General features: G+C 53.9%; 2 protein-coding genes across 2 annotated transcripts in view; one reads left to right on the forward strand and one right to left on the reverse strand.

The window, feature by feature from the left end:
• Window positions 1–1934: 1934 nt before the first annotated feature.
• Window positions 1935–4275, forward strand: POU4F2 (POU class 4 homeobox 2). The gene is made up of 2 exons (XM_068679319.1): window positions 1935–2719; window positions 3231–4275. Exons 1-2 carry the CDS (start codon window positions 2432–2434, stop codon window positions 4170–4172), a joined length of 1230 nt encoding a protein of 409 aa, XP_068535420.1. The 5' UTR covers window positions 1935–2431; the 3' UTR covers window positions 4173–4275.
• Window positions 4276–15310: 11035 nt separating this feature from the next.
• TTC29 (tetratricopeptide repeat domain 29) overlaps window positions 15311–19329 on the reverse strand; it is a 277281-nt gene continuing 273262 nt past the window's right edge. Inside the window, exon 12 of the mRNA XM_068680902.1 lies at window positions 15311–19315. The gene's annotated coding sequence lies outside the window, so the exon portion shown is untranslated. The remainder of the gene's footprint in view (window positions 19316–19329) is intronic.

Here is a 19329-nt window from a genome sequence, read left to right on the forward strand (position 1 = left end):
AGCGCCGAGCGGCCGCGGCCGAGGGGCGGCGATGCCCGGTTTGGGGAGGGGGTCCCGGGACAGGGAAAGTTTCCTCGGGCGTCCCCGCCGCTGCCCCCCGCGCCCGGAGCCCGCTCCTGCCCCGTCCCGGGGCGCGCAGCGGCGAGGAGCGGCCGGCGCTGCGGAGCGGGCTTGTCAGCCGCGATTAAAGTCAAGATTAATTCATATTAACGATATGCGTCCTCCGCTCTCCCCCGTGACAGCATGCATTAGGACAACGGCCGCCCGTAATTACCCTGCAGGCGGGAGGGGCTGCAGCCGCGCCGCGGGGAGGTGCCGGCCCGCCCGATCCGGCCGCCGAAGTTGAGCCGCGGAGCGAGGCGCACGGAGCCCTCTCCCCGCTGGGCTGCCCGCCCCCGGACCTCCGCGCCTAGACGAGGCGTTTGCCTTCATTTTTTCCCCCTTTTTTCTTTTTTTTTTTTTTCTCTATTTTTTCCCCGAACCGGAATGATGCCCCCATCGCCCGCCGGGCCGCCGCAGAGCCCCCGGCGCGGCGCGGGGGGCAGCGGCTGGGGTCGGGGGGGCAGAGACTGGGGCAGGGGGTGCGGAGGTTGGGGTCGGGGGGGCAGAGGCTGGGGTCGGGCCCTGCCGCCCCCCCCGGCCGTCCCCGACCCTCGCACGGGGTCCGGCGGCGAGGCAGGCAAGCTCGGCCGCGGACTTTTGTCAGGCGTTGGAGGGGCTCGATAGTTTGGGCTAATTAGACAAGCCAAAAGGCTTTTGAAGATTAAGCAAATCGGACAACCCTTGTTAATTAGAACATAATTTAAAGTTTGAAATTATATCACTCACGAAGTAGCCTAATTAGTATGACGATATGTTAATAGCCTACTGAGACGCGAAGCGCGGAGGTTTGGCACGAACTCCTTAAAGGCTTGCAAGAAAATCCTCTTTCCTGCGTTGTCATTAATAAAAGATTTCTATAGACTTCAGCCTTTCAACGGTGACATACAATTTATAGTACACACAATGCATTAGCCCATAGTGCTGCTCAATTTTTTTACTATTATGAAAACTAATAAATTCGTCAAGCTGAATTAAGCATACAAATCAGATGAGGCATAACAGATTACATATTGAAGCGCTGTGTCTCCCGAGCCTAAATGAAATTTCAATCTAATAATTCCTTCCTGGCCCGGCCATAATTTGTTTAGAGATGTTGTTCTACTTCTTTCCAAGCGCTATTCGCACCATAATTAAATGATACTCAAGCTTTTAACTTTGATTTATTTCATTTCTCCGAGCTGGCGACAGTGAGAGCTGATACAATGCAATTTTTTTTTATTTCCCTTAAAATTACCAAGTCTGCTGTTTAGGTGAGAAATTAAACACCTAAGCACTTATTTTAACCTTCCTGGCGCAAAGCGAAAATTCACGGAAACGCACCCGGCCACCTTAACTAAACCCGACTTCCCCGGTTCCCTTCCCTTTCTCTCTCCCGATTTAATTTTCCCCCCTCTTTCGGCCGGGAAGTTGCCGGGACAGCGCTGCTCTTTGCGGGAGGACCCCCCCAGCCCCGGGGGAGCCCCGGGGGAGCCCCGGCGGCCGCTCCGCGCCTCCCCCCGGCGGCTCCCGGTCCGCGGCCGCTGCGCGCTGCGCATCCCCGGTGCGGGCTCCGCAGGGAGCCCGGCCGGGCCCCTGCCCTCCTGCCTTTTATTTCACGCCTTTTATTTCCTAACGGAGGTCGGATTTGGGGGCGGCGAAGGCGGGGTGGGGGCGCTTTTTTCTTTTTCTTCTTTTTCTTCTTTTTATTTTTTTTAATTTTTATTTTTTAATCCCCCCCCTCCTTTTCCTTCGCCCTCCCCTTTCCGGGAGGTGCGCGGCGCGGGGGGCACGCGTGGGCGTGGGCGCGGGGGGGCGGCGGAGGGGAGGGGGCCGGGGCCGAGGAGGAGGCAGGCGCGCAGGGCCCTCGGCGGGGAGCGGGGCTGCGGTGACAGCCGAGAGGGGAGGGGAGGGAGGGGAGCGAGTAAAACCCACCGGCGCGGCGCCGGGGAGGGCACTTGGCGAGCGGCGAGGGCCGGCGCCGGAGCGGAGGCGGCGGCGGCCGGCGGCGAGCGCCCGGGCGGGAGGCAGCCCCGCGCAAACCCCGCGCAAACCCCGCGCAAACCCCGCGCAGCCCCGGAGCAGCCCCGGAGCATCCCCCGCGCGTCCCCGGAGCCGCCTCTCCCGGCCGCCCTGCTGGGGGCCGAGAGGGATTTTTTTAAATTTTTCCTTTTCTAAAAAAAATTCTCGCTTTTTTTGTTTCTTTTTCTTTTTTTTTCTTTCTTTTTTTTTTTTTTTCCTTTCCGCGGGAGGTGGGGGGTGGTGGTGGTGCAGGCGGGGCTCCTGTGGCTTTTCCGGGGGGTCCGGGCCCCCGGGCCCCGCGCCCCTGCCCTCCTCGGCGGCGGCGAGCACGATGATGATGTCCCTGAGCAGCAAGCAGCCCTTCGGCCTCCCCCACGGCGGCGGCGGCGGCGGCCTCCACGAAGCCAAGTACTCGGCCCTGCACAGCGCCTCGCCCTGCCCCTCCGCCGCCGCCCCCGCCGCCAGCCCCCCCAGCAGCACCGGCACCGGCGGCTCCGCCGCTCGCGGCTCCGGCTCCGGCTCCGGCGGCGGCTCCGGCTCGGGCTCGGGCTCCGGCGGCGGCTCCGGCGGCTCCGGCGGCGCGGAGGCGATGCGGCGGGGCTGCCTGCCCACCCCTCCGGTAGGTGCCCGCCGCCCCGCTTTAAGGGGAGCCCCTCGGCGGCCCCCCGGAGCCGCCTGATGATTTTTTCATGGCCACGCAGCAAATCACCCGGCGGCGCCGGGCCGCTCGCCCAACTTATGCATGCGCCGGGGCTCGGCGCCCCCATGAATTTTTATGACCTGGGGCCGCTGCGTGGGGCCGCCGGGGCGTGGGGCGGCCGGCGTGCGTGTGCATGCTCGTGTGTGCGTGTGTGTGTGTGTGCGTGTGTGTGTGTGTGCGTGTGCCCGCCCGTGTGCGCGCCCGTGGCAGCCCGCGCCTCGCCCGCTCCCCTCGCTCCCCGTGCCGCTCCTTCTCCCGCTCCCCCCCCTCCCATCCTCTCCCCCCCTCCCCGTCCTTTCCTTCCTCCCCCCCCCCCCCCCCCCAGGATCTCTTTTTTAACATGCGGGGAAGGTTTTAGTGGCACGGCGGAGCGCGCGGGGAGGCGAATTCCCCGCTGAGCGGTATGTGCGCCTTCTATTTGCAATTGCAGAGCAATATATTCGGCGGTCTGGACGAGAGCCTGCTGGCCCGCGCCGAAGCCCTGGCAGCCGTGGACATCGTCTCCCCGAGCAAGAGCCACCACCACCACCCGCCGCACCACAGCCCCTTCAAGCCCGACGCCACGTACCACACCATGAACACCATCCCCTGCACCTCGGCCGCCTCCTCGTCCTCCGTGCCCATCTCCCACCCGTCCGCCCTGTCGGGCGCCCACCACCACCACCACCACCATCACCACCACCACCACCAGCCCCACCAGGCGCTGGAGGGGGAACTCTTGGAGCACCTGACGCCGGGGCTGGCGCTGGGGGCCATGGCCGGGCCCGACGGCGCCGTGGTCTCCACGCCGGGCCACGCTCCGCACATGGCCGGCATGAACCCCATGCACCCGGCGGCGCTGGGCATGGCCCACGGGCACGGGCTGCCGGCGCACATGGGCTGCGTGAGCGACGTGGACGCCGACCCCCGCGACCTGGAGGCCTTCGCCGAGCGCTTCAAGCAGCGCCGCATCAAGCTGGGGGTGACCCAGGCCGACGTGGGCTCGGCGCTGGCCAACCTGAAGATCCCGGGCGTGGGCTCGCTCAGCCAGAGCACCATCTGCCGCTTCGAGTCGCTCACCCTGTCCCACAACAACATGATCGCCCTCAAGCCCATCCTGCAGGCCTGGCTGGAGGAGGCCGAGAAGTCGCACCGCGAGAAGCTGGCCAAGCCCGAGCTGTTCAGCGGCGCCGAGAAGAAGCGCAAGCGGACCTCCATCGCCGCCCCGGAGAAGCGCTCGCTCGAGGCCTATTTCGCGCTGCAGCCCCGGCCCTCCTCCGAGAAGATCGCCGCCATCGCCGAGAAGCTGGACCTCAAGAAGAACGTGGTGCGCGTCTGGTTCTGCAACCAGCGCCAGAAGCAGAAGCGCATGAAGTACTCGGCCGGCATCTGACCCCGAGCCGCCGCCCCGCGCCCACCCCGCGCCGCCGGGCCCCGGGACGGGCAGCGCAGGGGGCGCGGGGCCGGGGGCCGCCCCGGCCGGCAGGTACCGCCGCGGTAGGGGGGTGGGGAGTGGGGGGGGGGGTTAGGGAGGGTTTTGGGGGGATTTGGGGGGGTCCCGAGCCCGCCCGGGCCCCGCTCGGGGGCTCGGGACCCAGACCGCAATCCAGAGTTGAGGCTCGCGCCGCGAGGGACGCCTCTAAAGTATTTTGATTTAAATAATAATAATGATAAAAGAAAAAAAAAAAACAGATGGCAGGGTTTTCTGCATTTACACTGCGTATTATAAATATATATATATATTTTTACTGTGGTTACTACCCCCCCTCCCCGTCCTCCTCGGGAGCCGCAGCGCTCGGGGAAGGAGCCGACCCCGCTGTGTTCACCGCTCCCCGAAAGCTGTTATTAGATTGCCGCCAAGCAGCCCCTTGTAAATTATTAATTTCTCTCTCTAGCAACTTCATTTCGTGCTCATTCGAATTAATTGCACCTCTTTAATCTAAGTCTTGGTAAAAGTAAAAAAAAAAAAAAAAAAAAAAAAAAAAAAAGGATAGTGAGAATCAAACATTTTGTGTTGGTAGGATTTCTGAACGTGAGCTTCTCTCCTCGCCTCCCGACCGTCCCTTTCGGCCGGCTGTAAATTGCCCCGCAGCGCCCGGCCCGGCCCCAGCCGCTCCCCCCCTCCTCCTGCCCTCGTTTTCCGCCTTGCACAGAGATTTGGGGGCGCGGGGGGGACCCCGGCTCGCCCCCTGCTCGCCTCCCCCCGGAGCTGGGGCGCAGCGCCCCGGAGCCGCCCCGGCCCCGTTATTTCTCCACCAGCCCCGCATTTCTCCGGGCCGCCGGCTTCTCGCCGCCTTCCACGGCCGTACCGGGCCGCCGAGGGTGGCCCCTTTTTTTTTGGGGAGGCGTCTCCGCGGGGGAGCCGTGTGCAGGGCAGGGCGAGGGGCTGCGGGGAGCTGCGGGGGCTGCGCGGTGCCGCTGCTCGGGGCGCGGGGGGGGCGCGGGCACTGCCCGCTCCCGGCCGCTGTAAATAGTGGGGGTGGGCGCGCACCTGGACCTCCTCGGACAGATTTCGCTGTATTGCTGTTCTAGCTGAGACTGCTGCCAGTCTTAAGTCCTGTACATGACCCGATTTCGTTGCTTTGGTTCGCTTCCCTGTTTTAAAATTTATTTATTTTTTAATTTATTTTTTATTTTTTAATTTATTTCCCTTTTTTTCCTATTTATTTATTTATTCGGGCAATAGGTTTATTTATTCTAGTCCTGTACCGCGTTATTTTTCAATGGTGTTGAATCGTCTTTCATTAAAAAAGAAAAAAAAAAAAAAGATTTTAACGTTTTACTGGCACGGCGCGTTTGCTGCTTCTTTCTGCCCCCCCCTACCCCATCCTCTCCCCTTTTCCCATCGAAATCCTCTCCCGCATCCTGCGGCCGGGGGCAGGGGGGGGACGAGCGCGGCGCGGACGCGCTCCCGACCCCCCCAGACCCCCCTGACCCCCCCTTTGACGCCCCCCGGCCAGCTCCGCGCCCCCTCCCCGCCCCGCCCCGGGGGGGACACACGGGGGACCCCCGGTCCCCTCCGGCCCCGCAGCCTGCGCGGCTCCTTCTGGCGTCGCGAAGAAAAGAATTACCTATAAATATTTCTAGATAAATAAAGCTGGGAAAAGGCGAAAAAAGAAAAAAAAAAGTGCTTTCACCGTGCGGCGCTCACAAAAGCCGGGGAAACCCGACGCCGGGCGGGGAGGGGAGCGGAGATGCTCCGCAAAGCGCTCGTAAATATTCATCTTTCCGCCCTGCCACCAGCTCCAGCTGCAGCTTCAAAGCCGCCCGGGCACGGCGAGGTGCCCCCCCGGCCCCCCCGACCCGTCCCCGGCCCCTCCGAGCCCCCCCGGGCCCCGCAGCCCCCGGCTCCGGCCGTGGCGGTGGCGGCGCCTTCCCCTGCCCGCAGCCCCCGCCGGGCTGTTGGGGACGGGAGCGGGGGTTTGGGGTCGAGGGGGTCCGAGGGGGGTCCGGGGAGGGTCGAGGAGGGGGGGCAGGCGCTGTCCTGGCGCTGAGCCCCGCGGCGGAGCGGGCCGGGATCACGCAACCCCCGGGGTGTGCGGAGGGGCTGCGGGAGGAGGGGGGCGGCGGGGCCGGGGCCGGGGGGGCCGGGGGGGCCTCCGGGGGGCGGCATCGGCCGGGGGGGGGACCCGGGGGGACCCCCAGAGCCCAGAGCCGGCGGCGGGGACGGGCGTCGGGCGGGCAGCGAGCTCCGCCGCCTCGCTTCGCCCTGCTCGGCGAGCCGCTCACTTCCAGGCTATTAGGGGCGAATTAATAAATTACACAGCGAATTATTAAATCCAGATAATTACAAGGAATAAGTAAGTAATCATTAGTTATCTCAGCTAATTACTGCGGGTCAGAGCGAGCGAGAAGGCGAAATCCTCCTCGGGAATTGAAATTAACTTTGCACGGGGAGTCTCCGCTTGACATCCCCCGTCTGCAGGCGCACGGCGGCTCCCCTGCGAGCCGGGCTTCCCGCTCCACGCGGGGAGAATGGAAATAAAATTAAGTGGCGAGGTGGTAACAGGCAGAAAGCAGCCGCCTTTCGTTTGGGTTTCTATTTTTTTTTTTTAATTTCCTTATTATTTTTATTTTTTCCCCACCTTTCGCCGCCCGCAGCCCCCCGGCAGCGGGGAGGCAGCGGCGGGGCGGAGGCTGCCGGAGCCCCCCGGGCTCGGTGCGCTTTGTTTTGGGGACAATGAGCTGCCGGCCCCGCGGGGAGCCCCGGCCCCCTCCGCCGCTCCCCGGGAGCCCCCGGCCCCCGGTCCCCTGCCCCGGCCGGGCGCGGCCCCGAGCCGCCGGGCGCGCTCCGGGAGGGCAGAGCTGCCGGCGTCCTCCTCGCCTTCCTCCCTCGCAATTAGGTGGACGGTCTTCCCCCTCTTCCCTCGCCCCAGTCTGGGATGATAATTAAAATTTAATGAAGCCTGGGAGTAGCGGAGCTCTGCCTGGGGACCGCGGGATGGAATATTTTAACTGTACGTTTACACCAAGTGTCTGGCTTCAAAGACGTGACTGCTTTTAATCTCGAATTAGAAAACCACAGCCCTGAAATTAAATATTAGCCACCCCCGGCTCCCCGTCCTTCCCGGCGCGCTGTCACGGCCGTGCCTCCCTGCCCTGCCCCACGACACCCCCCCGCTCCCCAATTACCCTTTCGTTAATAATAGATGGCTTCGCGAGGGCGCGGTACTCCGGGCCTTGCCGATTTTTTTTTGCCCTCCCCCCCCCCTTTTTTTTTTTTGTATTTAATAGGGTTAATGCAATATTAATTGCTGGCGGCTGCTATAAGAGCGCGCCGCGTTTTTCCAGGGACAAATCGATGGAGCGGGGCAGCCGGCGCGCAGGGAGGAGGCGGAGGCGCAGCCCCAGCCCCGGGGCCGCGCAGGGTGAGTGGGGGCCGCCGCGCAAATCCCACGCAAATCCCGCGCAGGGGAGGCGCTGGGGGGGGGTGGTGGTGCTTGTGCCCCCCGGGGAACGCGGGTGGTTGGGTGCGGGAACCGAGGAGGGGGCAGCCAGCAACTGTCCCCGCTGTTGGGGCAGGAGGATGCCCGGAGGAGGAGGAGGAGGAGGAGGAGGAGGCCGGGGAGCGAGGGAAGGGAGGGGGAAAAATCCCCGAGAAAACTCCGCGTGGTCGCGGCCGGGATAATTCCCCCCACCCCCCGGCGGGGAGGGGGCTGCTCGGGGAGCCCCCGGTGCCTCCTCGCCTCCCCCAGGGCTGGGCCCGCTCGAGGCACTTGTTGCCGGAGAGAAGAAAAAAAAAAAAAAAAAAAAACGAAAAAAAAATGAAAAAAAAAGAAGAAAGAAACGGCAACACCAACATCCCGCTCCCCTGGCTCAAAAATCCCAAAGAGAAACGGCAGGGGACGAAAAACGCGTCCCGGGCCGCTGGGCCCTGCCCCAGGAGGAGCCTTCGACCTCCTCCTCCTCCTCCTGCCGTCGGGCAGGGGCACGGGGCCGTTTGCGCGCAGTTTGCGCTCAGTTTGCGCGCTCCCCGCCCGGCGTCGCGCAGCGCAGCGCAGGGGCCGGCCTCGCCTCCCCGCTTATCCGGAGCGGGCTCATTTCCATAAAGTCCTTAAGGCAAATAACTGTTGGGGCTCTAATTTATATCTGATCGAAAATTAGCCGTCATTATGCGCTCCATTAGCAGCGTCTTTAATGTGCTTCTAAGCACCATTTGTCAAGCGGCTTGTTAATATCCTTCAAGTCTTTAAAGTTGAGAGCTCATTAAGGAGAGCGCTCCCTTATTGATGGCATTTAGATGAGTTTGGGGGAAGGAGCGGGCAGGGGCCGGGCCCCCCCGCACCCCCCCGCCCACCGAGGCCTCGGGGACCCCCCCGGGGGTCGTGGCTCCCCTTTCGGGGTGCACCAACCCCCCCCCCCCCCATCGAGGGAGCGGTCTCGGGAGCATCCGCGGCTCTGCCCCAAATCCTCACCTCCTGCCCCCCCGGGCTGCTTGCGGGGAGCCCCCCGCGCCCCCCCGCCGCCTTCCCCCGGGCGAAAGCAACGAGGCGGTAATGAGAGCGCTAAGCAGGGCTGCGGGGGGGCGGCGCTGACAGCCGGGCCCCGCAGAGTCCCCCCCGGCGCTGCCCCCGGGGACACCCCTGGGAGCCTTTGTCCCCCCCCGGGCCCGGGGCTGGGGGCACCCGGGGGCACCCCCGCCTGTGCAGGCGACCCCTGATGGGTTTTGTTGCTCTGGGTGCGCTGGGTCCGGTTTGGGGGGGGGAGCTGCTGCCCCGCTGGCAGCTCGCCGGGGTGTAAATTTCGCTCCCTGCCTTGCTGTCCCAAAGCTGTCTCGCTTCGAGTGCTCGCATCCAAAGCCCAAACTTCTCGTGGCATATTTATGTGGCTGACATTTTCATTCACTCCCTTTATTTCTTCATGCAGCTTTGCCAAACGCATCAGCCGCCAGGCTCCGGTGGTGCCGGTGTGCTGGGGGGCCCTGCACGCACTCCGAGCCGCCCTACGCAGCCACGGGCCCGCTGCCAGAGCAGGGGCACAGCGCGGCTGAGAGCGGGCAGGAAAGGGGAAAAAATGCACCAGAGGTGAGTGGCAGTGTATTTAACCCGTGTCCCAGTGGACTGGATGCTTTGGTTGATTTCTGCTTTTTTTTTAAAGACTTTTTCCAGAGTTTTACATTTTTTTTTCTGGGCCTTCCTGGCAATTCTGTGCTTCTCCCAGCCCACGGCGGGGAGGCCGAGCAGCGCTGGAGCCCAGGAGGGCGATTTCCCCTCGGATTCACACCTTCTGCTTGGATTCTCGGGCGTGCAATAAGGCACAAACTCTGACCCCTGCTTTTCTCGGGGACGGGGCATTAATAAAATCTCTTGCCTGGGGCAGGTACGTGTGTGATTTTCTGCCTTTTCCCTGGTGTGGGGCACACATGGGGCCTGTCCCTGCTGTCAGCTGCCTCACTGCACAAGGGCTGTGGGGATGCAGTCACGTTTAAGCCCTTTCCCTCTCTGTTATGCTTATTTGAAATGGGCCAGAGGATTTAAAAACAGAGGTGGGGAGAGGCAGAGAGAGGCACGACCATGCAGGCAGGCAGGCACACACGGTGCGACCCCACTGGCCTTCCTGAGACGTGGCCATGAGGGGAAATGTCCGACGCTGGAGGAACCTCGTCTGCTCTGTTCTGCCCCGGGACAGCTCCTGGGACAGCTCCTGGTACGGCTGTCCTCACCCTGCCCCTTTTCCCTTAGGAGTGCTTTAAGGACTCTCACCAATAGCTCTAGAGGGTCTTTGGCTTTAGGAGAGCTCTGACTGATGTTAAGGTTTAACCAGGACAACTCAAAGGTTAAATTGCAAACAAACTCCCTGAAATTTACTCCATAAAAAGCAGCGAATACATCACCAGGGCTACTTGGTTCGCATCCTTAGAAAAGACCCCTCAATTCACACACCTGCAAAGCCTGATCCTTGAGGAAGGAAGCAGGACCTCCAAACCCCCTTCCAATCCCCAGATCCCTCCCTCCCCAAGGCTGGTGGTGTCCCCAGACGCCAGCGCTTTCCTGCCCCGTGGTGCCCAGGCTGCTCAGCTCAGCTTCGTGCCAGACCTCCCCGCAGGCGAGCCGAGCTGCAGGACAGGCAGGGGCCTTTCAGCTGGGCCTGACAAAACTGTCTGAGGCTGAGTAAAGAAAACCAGAAGCCATTTAGCACATAACAGCACCCTGCACATCTGAAAGAGGAAAAACACCTGCAAGGACCAGAGAAAGGAGCAATATAACAATTACTGTGCTTCGGTTTCAGAACAGGCTTTCTAGGAAGAAGGCGCTGCTCCTGCTCTCCGCTCTCTCATCATTTAGAAATGACAAGCCTTCCCTCGACCCAGGGAAGTGCTGTGCTCAGGCTGAGGCCAACTATGATGGACCAACATCTCACAGCATGTATATTTCTTTATTTCGAGGTACCTCAGAGCGCTTCTGGCTGGCGTTACATTGCATCTCAATCTTATTTCTGGCGAGGCAGAATCACTCTCACACACTGTAAAACAACATTGCTCCTGCACACTCCAGGCAGTGGGCTGGAACCGAAATGCATACGTGCAGCCGGTTCCTTTTTGTGCCCACAACCTCTGCGAGGCCAGCTGTCTGACACGGCCCCATGCATTAGGCACTGTGCTGCCCCGCTGACAACCCCAGGTCAGGAGCACTCCCCTCTTCTAAACCTGAAAATACTCCTGGAGTACAAAACCCCCAGAAGAATGTCAATCGCAATTACAACCCTAAACTAAACGCACAGGATTGTGGCCTTTTCAGCATTGCATTTCTGTGGCAAGTTTCTCCATTGTGCACCCACCATTCAGTCATGTTGGGACAATTTGTTAAATAATGTAGAGGCACTTCATCACGGCACAACATTGGAGGTGATTTACAGTTTGGTCTTTTAGCAGCACACCTGTAAATTGCTATAAATAATGCTAACCCCTATTAAGGAGACACCAGGGTGCTTCCAGGCTGAGCGAATTAATGGGGAGGCAGTTGTGAACGATACTGGATAAAAGCATCACCAGTTCGTGGCTGATATTCAGACCCGGTGGCGTGCCCCAGAGCCAGACCTGCAGGCTGAGGTCTGTTCCCCAAGGGCAGAGCCTGGCAGGCAGTCAGCTGAGTGCTGGTACGCAGAGATCAGTGTCTCCCTGGGCATACCTTCGTTTGTCTCGAGGGCATAGTGTAACTTTTACTAATCAGCTAATTAATTTAATTAGAAATAGCTCAGTGCAGATGATCTTCTCATCTATACTAAGTCTTCACTCAGCACGTGTACCAGGTTAACAGCGGAGGAAGGCTATGAAGCAGGTAGACCAAAACCCCAGGCTATTTCAATGTAGAACACGTGCTACTATCCCACAGCTTTCTGACACCTGAAAACCACTGGGCACACCAGCTGTGAAGTTGAAAATAAGCACAACTAAACAGAACTTACCCACTTTCCATGTGTACAATGCCGATGGCTTACCTCCCTTCTCAGCAGTACTGAACAGTTTAATTTCTATCCAGCAATGCAAACAACAGCACAATCATTTTGGAGATGTGACTCATATTCAGCTAGTAAGAAGCGTCAGACAGTCAGGGAAGCCTGGTTCCTCATGAAGATGCTGCTGCAGATGCCATTTTTTGGCATGTTTTGTGAGGGGTGGGGAAAGCTTCTGCAGAACCCCATGTTAATTAACATTGAGAAGACACAGGTGGACAATCAATGTCACCCTACTATCAATGTCACCCACTAAACCATGTCCCTAACCATCATGTCCAACCTTTCCTTAAATACCCCAGGGACGGTGACTCCACCACCTCCCTGGGCAACCCGTCCCGATGCCTGACTGCTCTTTCTGAGGAGAAACGTCTCCCAGTTTGGACGTGGAAGAGTGTGAGAAAAGAGGATCGAGTTCCTAACCAAGGAACCAGTCATGACAAAACAGAAAATCACATGAAAAGCACTTCCCCCAGAAATAGGTGATTATCGCCCAGGGATGCAAAAGAACAGCTGAAGATGGCAGAACCACGTTAAACCATGAACTAAGCTTTCCTCATAGGTTCACCATGAACACTTGCATGTCAAAGGTGTTGAAAATAATTGACAGGTAGAGATTCAAAGTACCTGAACACAGGCAAGTGTTCACACAAGTGCCCTGAGCTATGCCTGGGATTTGGCTGAACCCACCCAGCTGTATTTTTGAGGTGTGAAAGCCTCCTCCTGGCTCACTGAGTTGATACCACCACAGGCTCAGCAGGCTGCAGCAGTGCAGCTCGGGAGCCTGCCACAGGTTTCACATGCTCTTTCAGCTGACGAGGGCCACTATATATTTCCAGCATCTTTTTTCCTTTGAAAAAATAGTTAACTCCACTCTCAGTTACAGTCCTGCAGATATTTCACTCATGTCTGATATTAAGAAATGTACAACAGGGACTGCAGAAATGAATCACACCATCTGACGGTGAGATTAAACCCAGCAGCTTTCAAGGGGCAGTGTATTGTCTCACTGATGGAAACACCGCAGCTCCCTACAGCGGGGTGAGGGATTTGGGAAAAGCAGAGGGAGTGACTAAGACAAGCATACTTTTTGCAAATATATTAGTTCAATTTTTTTCTTCATTTACTTCCCTCACAGCCTGGCTTTCATTTACTTTGCATAAACTACCAAGCTTCCCAGTACAGGTGGCCTCAGGAAGTGATTTTCCAGGCAGGTTCCACTACGCTGCGATTTTCTAGTCAGGAAGGAGGAGGAAAACAGCCTGGAGCAGGACTCAGAGTGAGTGACCGCAGCCAGCAGCAGCGACTGAACCTCGCCTGCTCTGAGGCGCTGTGGTGTGCACGTGTGCCGGCCAGGGCCGGTGCACGGGGGTGAGGTGACAGATGGCTCCTCGCCCCAAAACCTTTCAGTCCAACGGGCTCCTAATGCACTTAAAGTACTCACCGTGATCCTGGGCATCTCTCCTCCCTGTGCCAGCCACCCCTGAGCTGGCTCGGCCTAGGCTGGTTTTGTGCGAGGGCTCCCAGCCCCGGCTGTGGAGCTGCCCTGCAGGCAAGGCCATGAGGCGTACATGGGGCTCCTCCCCTTACACCACACAACAGCTGACACAACTCTGCCTGCCTTGCTTCTGTAGCGCTTTGTTGGCACGCTGTGTACGCAGCCACCGCTTAAAAACAAGCCTCTGCCACCAAGGGAGCTGCGGCCAGCCCTGGAAGCCTCCAGTCTTCCAGGAGCAGCTACTTTGTACAGGCCTGCATGGGCGCCTGCTCTCCCCTGGCTCGGTGCACATCATCCACGCTATTGCCCCTGGCAAGGGGACTCGCACCCCTCCCTGCCCCTCACGTGGCTCAAGGATATTAGTGCTGGGTTTCAGCGTGACGGGAAGAATTCAAAGCGCCATAAATCCTGACCTCCCTCTGATTAACTGTCCCCATCTCGAGCAGTTGTTTAGCCATTTCTGCCAAATGCGCTGCAAAACGCGAGTGCATTGGTGGTGATATCGCTCTCCCACAACCGAGGCTGGGAGAGGCGAAGTAAAAGCAAAGGCTCTAATTCATCAAAATATTCTAATACCACAGAGCTCCTTTGAGAGCATCACGGCTCCACACAAGTGAAAGCTCATTGTAATTCAGAGCATAAAAGTTGAAGGGCCTGCTGTGGTAGAGCGAGGCCTGGAGACAGAAGCCAGGTAATCCTGAACTTCCCTTATCATAAATACTTTTTGTTTTAATTTGCGCTGTGAGCCTGGCATGAGCCTGGTTTGCCCAGAAAGCACACAGCAATGTCAGGGAGAGTGATTTCCCAGTACTCACGTGGAAAGGGAGAGCGTCCAATTTTCTGAGCCAACCGATGCTGAGGAGCCGGGAGGCAGACAACTCTTATGAAAGAAAACTGGAGAAAATAACTTTAAACACCATGCTTCAGGGAGGGCTCTTTGAGGATGCTCTTAGAAGCACCACTGTGGTCAAGTCCAGGTTCAAGACACATCATTTGCAAACCGTGATCCTGTGGCCAGATGGAGCAATGTTTTCTGACACAGTTCAGGAAGATCGGGGAGCAACGCTGTGAGAGAATGGGTCACAGTGTAGGGGGCAGGAACCTTCCTGATATGCTATATCTCTGTATATGGATATGTGCTTCCCTAGTTGGAGACTACTCGTGCCAGGTACGAAAGCTGGTGTTGGAAGCAGCTGACCCCCAGAGACAAGGCTTACCTCTGTTTGGGGTAGGAGATATCAGCTTGGAGCCAACTGGGAGCCAGGAGCTACTGCTGCTCTCAGATGCTCCTCCTGAGATGCACAAGCCCCCAGCCTCTGGGTCTTCAGTGTGCTACTGAAAATCTGTTCTTCACTGTTCTTCTGTCTACCCATACAGATAGGCAAACTGCAGAGCTGATTGGGAGACTGGATAGCTGCTGGAACAACTTCAGACCTTTTTCTCCTGTCTCACTCTACAAAGAACCAAGTGGTTCTTCAGGGTCTGCACACTCTCAGCTCCCACAGACTGCAGACAGGGCCCTTTCCAGCCCTTCGGATCTCACCTGGATTAGCTGTGCTTGGAAGCTGCTCGTCTCAAGGTTGTCTGCCTTTCACTTGGTGGTAAAACAAACAGGTAACTTCATTGTTAACCTCGGTGAAACAAACCTACTAATTCAACACAGAGAGGGACCAGGGGTTTCAGTTACTAAGTTGCTTTCTCACCCATGGAGATTAATTTCTGCCAGCCAGCATTGCAGCAAGCATATATGAATCTGGCACTCACTTTGTCCTGCAGATGAGTTGGGACTCAACAGTAGGCTTTCAATCAAAGACACACTTTGACCTTTTTCTCTTTCTTCTCCTCTGCTAAATGATCTTGAGAGCTCGTTTAACCAACAGCTATATTGGACTTTTATGCTTTAACATTTAAAAGTAAACCTTAAATGTTTAGAAGGAGAAGTTTATTTCCTAAAGTTAAACTCCTGGCAATGTGCTTTACCTTCATAGCTGCTGGGCTTCTTTATGCTCGGGATCACTCTTCAGCAATATGCCTGTGTCAAAAGAAGACTCAGACATGGAAATATTCATTAACATGTTTATTTGTTTACCTTCAAAGACAGCACATTTTATTTACCTGTAGGCATACGTGTAGAAAATACAAAGATATTATAGAGAAATGATGTCAAACAAGACACAGTTTTATTTTTTCTTTAAAGTCCTCATTCTCTTCTTTGTAGTTGTTGTCTTCAGGAACATTTCATGAAATCTCAAGACAAAATCCTTGATGTACACCATTTCTGAAGGCTGCTGAGTTCTGACCTCATGTAATAGCCAAGTCTTACATACCTAATTATGACTTTACCCTATTTCTTGCATTTTTACATGTATATTATTGTTTCTTTCAGTTAGTCTACTTTTTCCTAGCAGGAAACTAAAATGTGGCTTTAGTAATATCTACCATCAATCTTATTTATTCCATCTATTTCTAGGTAATTATATATAGTGTATTTCTTAGTCTACATTTGGATGGTCTATTTAGAGATGATTGGATCCCTTCCAGAATAGCAATGACCTTTCTGTGACTCAAACATTAATTTTCCAAATGGGTTCACAGGTAAATGGTGAAATACCTTATATATCATCATAATTAACAAGATATACCTTATTAATGATTAGAAAACATGCTTTTCATAATTATAAACAGAATCCTTTCTGAGGTACAAGCTTACCCTCTGCTAGGAATTGTTAATCAATACCATCAGATACATCTAACAGCAAAACCTTCTAAAATCCTATTCCAAAAGCAGTCTTAATTGCGAGGTCTCACATACCACAGGCAGACGCATTACTCAGATTTTAAAGACATCAATATTACCACTTCAGAACTATTCAGAGTCTGATCTGCTATAATGTGTTTGACAAGTCTCTGTTTTGAAACAGACAACTGGCATTACGATCTACATTGATTTACCTGCTTTCCTAACTTCATTAAAGCCAACTATTCCTATAATTTCTTAGCGCACAGAAAAGCCTGCAACTTGGTTCTACCTCTCTCATGAGTATTCTTTTCTGATCATAATGTTTTGAAGGAAAGGGAATTAGAGGCTTTTTAGAAAAACGTGGAGGAACAGTAGCAATGATAATGAACCCGGCAGAGCAGAAAAAGATTCTGTTCCATATGAGGAGCTCCTTAAAGAAATCACAGTCTCCCTCACATAAAGAGAGGAAGAACCAAAGTTCCCTAATTGGAACTAATTGGAGCTCTGATCTCATGAGTATCTGAGCAGCAGGACTATGTCTGGCAAGAGATCACCAAAGACAAGTGGCGTTGGAAGAGGCACTGGTAATTCAGTCAGTGGCGATCCTTCTGAAGCAGTGGTGAGTCACTAGCACAGCCAAGCAGTGGTGAGAGCCGTGCTTTCAGCCGGAGCATGTGGGATGTTAGGATGAGGCCTGTCCGCTAGCCACGGAGCTCTGACTGTTTCTAACAGCCGAGAGGCTCAATCCAGGAACCCATCCAAATTATAATGTACGGAACTACTCTCTGTCTAACCACCTTGCCCCATTGATTGGAAGTGGAAAGCACAGCCATTGTTTTTCCACTAAAAAAGTCCGCAAGGAGCAGAACAATAGCTGCATGCTGCCAGCCAGACAGCTACTCGTCAGACAAATAGTTACTGGGATGGGAGGCAGGTACATTTAGCTCAATAAACAACATTTTATCCAGGAGCTTCCTGACTGAAGAACACAGCTTGTATTTGCATCATTATAGGATGATAAAAATCCCCTTATTTTTATTAAAAGCTTTGTGACTAACAAGTATTTTTCAGAAGTATGGGAGAGCTAATGCTTTAGAGGAAGAATTTGTGACCATTTTCTCACCAGCATACAAAACTTATCACTTAGCAATGAGTTCAGATTTGCAAAGAATACTGATGATCACGGATGCTATTTAATATAGATGCGTAACAACTTTTGGGATGCATACATATAATTTTTGGTTGTTGTAAAAATGTACATAAGGTTCAAAACCCATAAGAATTTAGAAGCTTGCCCTTGAAAAAATGATAATCAGCTTTTCTAGAATGTCAGCTTGGTATACAATATTTTTTATATGTTTTTTCCCCACTATGAATGATAAATTCACATACCCCATTCTTTTCAACAACTTTCTGATAAAAGAAATTACAAATATCTAAAATCAGCATCATGTTAAAGAAGCTCTGCTATGTTTTATCAGGACTAGAAGAGTTTGCATATTAATGTGATTTTCAGGTGTTATTTCCAGTTGCTGTATTGTTTTTCTAGTACTTTTAGTCTTTCACATCAACAGCATTAAAATATGAGGGGTAAAGTGTATACTGTTATTGTTTATATTTAACTCATGGTCCTGTTCCCCTTCCTTGTATTCATTAAATGTTTGCCTTCTTTAACACTCAGTAAATTTGTATGCTTAAGTATGTGCATAATTTTGTGTAGGAACATTTGTATACAAGTTTTTATCCTTCTAGAAACATTCTAAATTAAAATCGTTGTCATGAGCCTTGTGTTCAGAAAATAAAGACCTCTAAGTAAAAGAATAAAAGTATTGCTACAGGTATTTGTTTACATTGTAAGCACACAGCATCTTCATCAAAAATGATCTAATAAGAGCTAGTTAATGATGTATTTTTCACCATGCCTTAACAGGGAGAAATCCTATTGTCACATGTCAACCAGTTACTCAAATCGCAACCCTGAAGAAAACCAGTGAATTGAGTTATTACTATAGCAAAAGCTATTGCTTGCTCAAAGACTGTCATAAAAACTGATTACAGGTCTAATGGACCTTGCTTCAAACTCTGACTCCGGAAACCTCCGTTTAAAGACAGGAAAGATCAATTATTGGGATTCATAATGCTTTGTTTATGTAGCTCAAAAGAAAGATTTTCTAATATATGGAATTAAAAAAGCTTGCATGAATTTTCCTAAATAAAATCCAAAGGTTCCAAATCCTGCCTCGGCATATATTTTGTGAGTCAATAACCACCACCTTCTGTCCTTTAACTGTTCTTGGGGCCAGCAGTGACAGTGGCTGGGAAATGCCCCCTGAGAATGGTGAAGACCACAGGAGTCAGACTGCTGCGGGTGATGGGTGGAACACACAGCCAGGAATGTCAGCACCTCAAAACAGGAGACAATTCTCCACACACCCTCTACAATCGGGGCTTCAGATTATTTATCAGAAAGAGTCCAAGCAGATTTTTACTTTTCCAGATTGTGTGAATGAACACAGTCTTTACTAAAAGGGAAATTTCATTTTCCGTGTTGAAATGGTGACATACAGGTATTCTGCTAGATGCACTTTCACTATTAAATATACTCATTTCAGCTGTGCCTATAGATTGATGTTTCACTTGAGACAGTCAATGGCATTTCAAATGCTTTGGTTGTACAGATTTTCAGCAGTTTCTTAAGTGTGCTCAACCAGATTTTAAAGAAACTTAGTTGTGTTTGGGTCTGACCTGCATTATAGACAAGATCAAAACTGCACCACAGTGGGCCACCCAGGCTGGATCTATTCTGTTCAGGTCATTGTTGAACCACAACTGTTAAGCACAGAAGCTAAAAATCACTGATAGTTCTAGATATAAGGCATCAAGCTTGTAGTTTTTTTGTTTGTTTGTTTTTCCTGAATAGGACAATAATTAGGGATTTAAAGCAAATATTCCAGACATTTAGAAATTGATCTTCCAAGGTATTGAGCATCTTGGATTCACGTTTACTTCAGCAGGCATAAAGGATGTTTGGTATCTTAATGGGAGGATCTCGACACTTTGGAACACAACAAGCATTAGTGGCACAAACAACAGACATCCTGTTCTGTATTATTCTTTTCCTTTTGTATTTATGTCAATGACACTAGCTACTTTTCATAAAAATGATGAGGCCACCCTTAGACAGACAAGAACTTAGAGCTCTCAGGTATTTATACTGCACCACTGTGTACCCACTTAAATGACAGAATTTCCACCAAAATCCTTACTTTGTTACGTGAGTCTTCAAGGATCTTCCACTTTTTATAATAGACATCTATCAGCTTCTCTGTAAGCAAGCAGGTGTTCTCTGTAATGAAAAAA

This window comes from Anas acuta, chromosome 4 (genome assembly GCF_963932015.1).
Source record: "Anas acuta chromosome 4, bAnaAcu1.1, whole genome shotgun sequence".
NCBI classification, from domain to species: domain Eukaryota; kingdom Metazoa; phylum Chordata; class Aves; order Anseriformes; family Anatidae; genus Anas; species Anas acuta.